Source organism: Haliotis rubra, unplaced genomic scaffold (assembly GCF_003918875.1).
Source record: "Haliotis rubra isolate DU_JTF1 unplaced genomic scaffold, ASM391887v1 Scf1, whole genome shotgun sequence".
Taxonomy (NCBI): domain Eukaryota; kingdom Metazoa; phylum Mollusca; class Gastropoda; order Lepetellida; family Haliotidae; genus Haliotis; species Haliotis rubra.
The window spans coordinates 8,167,581-8,175,380 of NW_025764891.1; the positions used below are offsets into that span (position 1 = coordinate 8,167,581).

At 42.2% G+C, this 7,800-nt stretch overlaps 1 protein-coding gene across 1 annotated transcript; it reads left to right on the forward strand.

The window, feature by feature from the left end:
• Window positions 1-204: 204 nt before the first annotated feature.
• On the forward strand, window positions 205-4,450 carry LOC124289648 (ceroid-lipofuscinosis neuronal protein 5-like). Its single transcript, XM_046726292.1, has 3 exons — window positions 205-418; window positions 2,605-2,694; window positions 3,750-4,450. Exons 1-3 carry the CDS (start codon window positions 205-207, stop codon window positions 4,103-4,105), a joined length of 660 nt encoding a protein of 219 aa, XP_046582248.1. The 3' UTR covers window positions 4,106-4,450.
• Window positions 4,451-7,800: the final 3,350 nt, after the last annotated feature.

Below are 7,800 nucleotides of genomic sequence, written 5' to 3' on the forward strand. Positions count from 1 at the left end.
GATTGTCTGGTCCAGACTCGATTATTTACAGACCACCGCCATACAGCTGGAATATTGCTGAGTGCGGTGTAAACACAAACCAACTTTTTGAAAATCACTTTTAGAGGGGTTCTCAAAAGTTAAACAAATGAATTCGGACCTTCATTGAGCTTAATAACTGCGCCCTGGTTGTTGTTTTATTTACCGACATATTTTTTCCAGAACATGACCCATGCATCACTCTACATCAGGAACTTGAACACCGGCAGGAATTACACGCTTGAGTGGTACTCCTTCTTTCATTTAAAGAACTGCGGAAGCCCGAAAATCCTAGGTGAAGACTCTCTCCTCTGGTGCAACCAGGGTGGGTCCTGCTTCATGGACCACGTGGTACCCCGACTGGAGACGGGGGAGCGGTTTCTCGTGGCGACTATAACAGGTGCAGTACTGAGGCCTTTCATTCATTCATTAGATCTGCGTTAGAACTGGTCTTCAGCAACTCATGTTTGTCGTGAGAGGCGTCTAACGGGGTCGGGTGGTCAGGTTCGCTGACTTAGTTGACACATGTTATCGTATCTAAATTGCGTAGATCAACGATTATGCTGTTGATCACTGGATTGTCTGGTCCAGACTCGATTATTTACAGACCGCCGCCATATAGCTGGAATACTGCTGAGTGCGGCGTAAAACAACAACCAAACCAAAATCATTCATTCATTATTTTTTATTTGGGAGTGTGTGTGTGAGAGAGAGAGAGAGAGAGAGAGAGAGAGAGAGAGTGTGTGTGTGTGTGTGTGTGTGTGTGTGTGTGTGTGTGTGTGTGTGTGTGTGTGCGTGCGTGCGTGCGTGCGTGCGTGCGTGTGTGTGTGTGCGTGTGTGTGTGTGTGTGTTGATTATAAATGGCCAGATAAACGAACTGTTGGTTGTGTGAAGAAACGTTCAGGAAATAAAACAAATTTAATAATAATGACGACTATTTCAAATTGTTCATCAGTTTCAGTTTGTTTTTTAACAATCCACAAGGGATATGAATGATGAGTGTCGTATTTTTGTCATTACTATAAACCTTTGTACATGAGTGAGTGAGTTTGGTTTTACGCCGCTTTTAGCAATATTCCAGCAATATCACGGCTGGGGACACCAGAACCTTTGTACATGATTTAACTTCAACGGTGAAGAAAAAATGATATAAGAATTTCGTATGAGTGTATAATACGTAACTTGTGTTTCAAAGTAGAATGTTCTCATTATTGCGACCTGGCAAGTGCGACTGTGAAATATAGATGATGATTAAAAATATGTTCATCATAACCCGAACATGATCCAGTTTGAAACATCTGCATTGAACAGTGGAAGTCTCGAGTTGTATAGTACGATTTCATTTGAGACCGATGAATTGATCACTAACATAAAATCTAATAATTGCAACAAAACCAGCCTGGTAATCAACAAGCGTGTGTAGTGAAATTACAATTTCACACGTGCAACTCCTGGCTGTTCTACCAGCAAGCAAGTGCCCGAAATATCGAAAAGTGACAACAAAATAAGGATCGTAACAACTTTTTTATTCGGGTGTCCAAAATTATGATACAAATCATCAAAGTTGGTCTTTCGATTTCATGTGACTGTGCAAAATTTGGTTTTGTTGCAATTATTAGATTTTGTGTTAGTGAGCAATTCATCGGTCTCACATGAAAACAAACGGACTGTATAGAACATCGAACCCCTGTCAGTTTATACAAGGGAGACTACTCGTCTTGCCATGTTTGCTGTGTGTCTTCATACGAGTCACAGTTTATATATATTATGAAACTGTAAATATCGTCAAGCATTTCTTTAGGGAGCACCGGGTATCCACGGATTTCATTGGTTCCATAATAAAGTCTACTTATGATTAGTAAACGCAGTCATAAATGTAATAATGCTACGAAATAATGTTAGTAATGGTCTGAACGAAATAATGTTAGTTTATTAGTGATTATCTTAACCATCATAATGGTTTTATGCATTATTTCAACACAAAAGGAAACGTCCGAACACTCACTCATTCAAACGTATTTCTTTCGTAATTCCTGTTCTTGGACAATGGCTACTGTATAACTCACGACCTTGACAAAGAAAAATATGGGTGTTACTCTAGTGTTTAGTGAAACACCCACCCGTGAAGATCCGAGTTAGAATTGATCTCCAGTAACCCATGCTCGTCGTAAGAGGTGACTAACGACATATGTCATAGTATCCCAACTGCGTAGATCGATGCTCATGCTGTTGATCACTGGATTGTCTGGTCCAGCTCGATTATGTACAGACCGTCGTCATATAGCTGTAATGTTGCTGAGTGTGTCGTCCAACGCACACAAAAAATAAACAAAGAAATAATACTCTGAAACTATCCAACTGAGCTACGGAGCCTCGTGTTTCTTCTGGACACATGCGGAGTAGCCTAGTGGTTAAAGCGTTCACTCGTCACGCCGAAGTCCCGGTTTTGATTCCCCAGATGGTCACAATGTGTGAAGACCATATATCGCTGTGATATTGCTAAAAGCGGCGTATAACCCAACTTACTCACTCACTCACTCACTCTGGTCACATGCGGTTTTAGTTCACATCGTCTTTCTTCAACAGGTACGACATTCAACTCCTTTGCCGACTGGGTGCGACACGACAACAATACTCTGGTCTTTGGACAAATGAACTACATCGCTACGTCTCCAGGTGGGCTACTGTGCGTGATGATGTGTGATGGATTGACTGACTGAGTTTCGTTTTACGCCGCTTTTAGCAATATTCCAGCAACATCACGGCGGGGGACACCAGAAGATGTGTGATGGATGTTGCATGCATGTGTTAGAGTGAATTAAAGGTATTGAGCCGTATGCCAGTTTGTTTACTCCGAATCGAATACATTTTATTGACAAAACGCAATAGGACAGAACCGAAAGTGGTCCACGCCTTACTGTAGTATTCCGCATTCATTACGAAAGCTTAATACTGCCTCTTTTGTAGTATACAAACAACCTTTCAGCGATTATTTCCTCTTTTTTCGATTATTTTCTCGTTGCTTCAACTATTTCTTCCTTGCTTCGAGTATTTTCTTGAAACGTCAAATATTTTCTGCTTGCTTAAACTTAAAGCAACGAGAAAATAATCAAAGCAACGAGAAATGAATCGAAACAACGAGAAAATAGTTGTAGCAACAAAAGTTAGGCTTTCGTAATAATTCATAAGCCAAGTAGTCATCGTCCCAAAATGGTGTAGGGACAGCGGTGGAGCCTAATGGTTAAAGCGTTTGCTCGTCCCGCTGAAGACTCGAGTTCGATTCCCCACATGAGTAAAATATGTGAAGCCCATTCTGGTGTCCCCCGTCGTGGTATTGCTGGAATATTGCTAAAAGCGGCGTAAAACTACAGTCACTCACTCAATCGTGTACATCAATGTTACTCTTTTTCACAATCGTACTCACGTACCTCTTAGTGAAACGTATGTTTGGTTATTATTGTATAACATGAATAGTATGCCCCGAATAGAGCTTCGACGTGGATCTTATATCGTATACAAAAATATACGGGAATACCTTTTGAAGACCTTCCCGGTGTTTTGCATGGAATCATAGGAGGGACATTGTCGCGTTGTCACTCTGTCAATTCACTGGGCAATTTCGCCAGTTTTTCTTGTTTTTGTGAGGGCGACGACGCCACAACGCGACAAGGTCCATTGTAGGATTCCATAGTTTTGACTCACGCTAATCATTTTCTTCTTTCATCCTGCAGAGGGACAACTGTGGTTTGAAGCAAATGATTGCGGTACGTTTGTTATACGTGCGTATGAGGCACTATTCGACTTGGGAGTCACGTTCCGCCAGACTAGACAGCCGTACTACAGTCGCAGCTACATCTCCGCGAAGCAGCCAACATTCCTGGGCAGCCAGACAGACATCTTTGGCCCAACCGGAAACCAGGCACTAGCCAGGAACCTCGTCAAGTATTACCAATTAGACGGCCGTACAGAGTTAGACATGGAGTATGGTTACATGTACTTCAATCAAGCCTATTGGAACTACACAAAGCTTAACACTGGTCATATAATCACCAATGTGATGGTTCCACTTCCTGGTGGTTCGTCTTAGTTCATTCGGATGCGATCGGCTATTTCCGCGACCTACATCATTATTCGGGTTCTGTTCAGTGACTGTAGAATGTGTGCATTTATGGTTAATTGTAATTACACAACTTTACATCTCGCGACTTTTATGTAGAGACACTAATACCACCAGATTGTGTGGTGTTATGCGATAGTCATGTGAAATAGTGACCCTAGAAGACCCAAATTCAACATATACTACTCAAAAGATTATGAAGAAAAACGGATGTTTTCTATGCCTCATCTAATGGCCAAACGAAAAGATCCGAATTTCATTAACATCTTTTGAACAACTTGTTTGAGTGGCATTTAGAAGTTGGTGTGATGAACAACGAGGAGAGTTCTATGGATGTACAACTTCTTTAATATAATATGAGCGACGTTTCGGTGAAGCTACTAACACCGTTATCAAGCAACTGATGTACAATACTAGAGGCACGGTACATGTATATACATAGTAAAGTTGAACAGTATGATTGATGTTTGCACAATTAATGAGGTTGATGTACAAGGTTGGAGGATGTTTACACAAGAAGGCAATTGTTACACAAACAGAGTAAGCTATGGGGGATTATTGGGAGGAAGTCAGTGATATGACAGACAGGAGAATAATGGAATTAAGATTGCTTGGTGATGAGTTGGTTGTAGGCAGTGGGGATGTAATACCCTTGGTCTCTGTTCATGGCCGGTTGGAGTCTCTTGATGTGAATGTGTACCGTAAACCCACCCATACTGATCAGTATCTTCACCACTCATCTAACCATCCCCTACGTGTCAAGAGAGGAATAATAGCTACACTAACCCGACGTGCCAAAAACATCAGCTCCACATCACAACAACTGGAAGCTGAACTTCAACATCTTCGCCATGTCTTTAAGACCTACAACAACTACCCTGCCAGCCTTGTAGACCGCACCATCAACGCCACCCTCAACCCGATAGACAAGCCCCCACGCCAACAAACAGCTCCGTTCATCATAAGCCTGCCCTATATAGGTTCAGCCAGCCACCAGATCAGCCGACTCTTAAAACACCAAGTCAACATTGATGCTCTGTTCCAGAGAGGTTCTACTATACAGAACATCCTAAAAGCCAATGGCAGACCAACCCCCACAACTAAAGAAGACCCCTCAGGCACAGTCTACCACATGCATAAAGTGTGACTGTGGTGACTCGTACATCGGTGAAACCTCAAGACCCCTTCCTGTAAGAATCAAAGAACATCAATCCTCTGTGAAGAAGAAAGACTCCAAATCCGCCATCTCTGACCACACCCAAGCTCACCCAGACCACAACACTCTATGGAACAGCATCAATGTACTCACCAGCAATCACACCCACTACAAGATCAGAGAGCTACTAGAAGTAATTCACATCAAGAGACTCCAACCGGCCATGAACAGAGACCAAGAATATTACATCCCCACTGCCTACAACCAACTCATCACCAAGCAATCTTAATCCCATTATTCTCCTAACTGTCATATCACTGGTTTCCTCCCAATAATCCCCCATAGCTTACCTGTTTGTGTAACAATTGCCTTCTTGTGTAAACATCCTCCAACCTTGTACATCAACCTCATTAATTGTGCAAACATCAACCACTTACTGTTCAATTTTACTATGTATATATAACCTTGCCTCTAGTATTGTACATCATTTGCTTGATAACGGTGTTAGTAGCTTCACCTAAACGTCGCTCATATTATATTAAAGAAGTTGTATATCCATAGAACTCTCCTCGTTGTTCATCTTTTGAACAGTATATATTCCTCCATATATTGGCCGAAGTAACATATGAGAGCTGCTTAGTTTTGCAATATAATTGTAGTTCATGTTTTCGGAACATTTTTGACATGATCTGCGAAATTAAGAGAATCACTGTCACATCAATTTGTTTCAATGTACTAAGAAGCTACCTGTACTGTACTACTGAGGTAAAGTCTGTAAACATAATTCTGGCAATAAAAACATGAAAAAAAAGAAAGAAAAAGAATTGTTTCAATGTTTGAGAGTAGGCAGATTAGTGAGCAAGCTTTTAAGAAAGATGTAACTTTTATATGTACATGTTAGTGTGTTTCAACAAAGTAAACATCAAGCAAATGACTCTGGCAAATCGTCTTCAGATCTTTTGTTTTTTTCTCCAAACACCCTGCCCTGACCACAAACTGCATCCGGCAAGTTACATATGTTGTGAATCTGACAGCAGAAGCTTGAGCACCGGTATACGAGCTTTGACGGCACGTATGTCGCGGCATGGAATACGGGCGTCAGTAAGACGTTTCAACGACACGTGTTGATGCAGTATGGGTTTCAGGCGTCTTTATAACGCTTCAGCGACACGTGTTGATACAGTATGGGTTTCAGGCGTCTTTATAACGCTTCAACGACACGTGTTGATACAGTATGGGTTTCAGGCGTCTTTATAACGCTTCAACGACACGTGTTGATACAGTATGGGTTTCAGGCGTCTTTATAACGCTTCAACGACACGTGTTGATACAGTATGGGTTTCAGGCGTCTTTATAACGCTTCAGCGACACGTGTTGATGCAGTATGGGTTTCAGGCGTCTTTATAACGCTTCAGCGACACGTGTTGATACAGTATGGGTTTCAGGCGTCTTTATAACGCTTCAACGACACTTGTTGATGCAGTATGGGTTTCAGGCGTCTTTATAACGCTTCAACGACACGTGTTGATACAGTATGGGTTTCAGGCGTCTTTATAACGCTTCAACGACACGTGTTGATACAGTATGGGTTTCAGGCGTCTTTATAACGCTTCAACGACACGTGTTGATACAGTATGGGTTTCAGGCGTCTTTATAACGCTTCAACGACACGTGTTGATACAGTATGGGTTTCAGGCGTCTTTATAACGCTTCAACGACACGTGTTGATACAGTATGGCTTTCAGGCGTCTTTATAACGCTTCAACGACACGTGTTGATACAGTATGGGTTTCAGGCGTCTTTATAACGCTTCAACGACACGTGTTGATACAGTATGGGTTTCAGGCGTCTTTATAACGCTTCAACGACACGTGTTGATACGGTATGGGTTTCAGGCGTCTTTATAACGCTTCAACGACACGTGTTGATACAGTATGGGTTTCAGGCGTCTTTATAACGCTTCAACGACACGTGTTGATACAGTATGGGTTTCAGGCGTCTTTATAACGCTTCAACGACACGTGTTGATGCAGTATGGGTTTCAGGCGTCTTTATAACGCTTCAGCGACACGTGTTGATACAGTATGGGTTTCAGGCGTCTTTATAACGCTTCAACGACACGTGTTGATACAGTATGGGTTTCAGGCGTCTTTATAACGCTTCAGCGACACGTGTTGATACAGTATGGGTTTCAGGCGTCTTTATAACGCTTCAGCGACACGTGTTGATACGGTATGGGTTTCAGGCGTCTTTATAACGCTTCAGCGACACGTGTTGATGCAGTATGGGTTTCAGGCGTCTTTATAACGCTTCAACGACACGTGTTGATGCAGTATGGGTTTCAGGCGTCTTTATAACGCTTCAACGACACAGGTTTGCCACGGTATGGCTTTCAGGCGTCTTTATAACGCTTCAACGACACGTGTTGATACAGTATGGGTTTCAGGCGTCTTTATAACGCTTCAACGACACGTGTTGATACAGTATGGGTTTCAGGCGTCTTTATAAC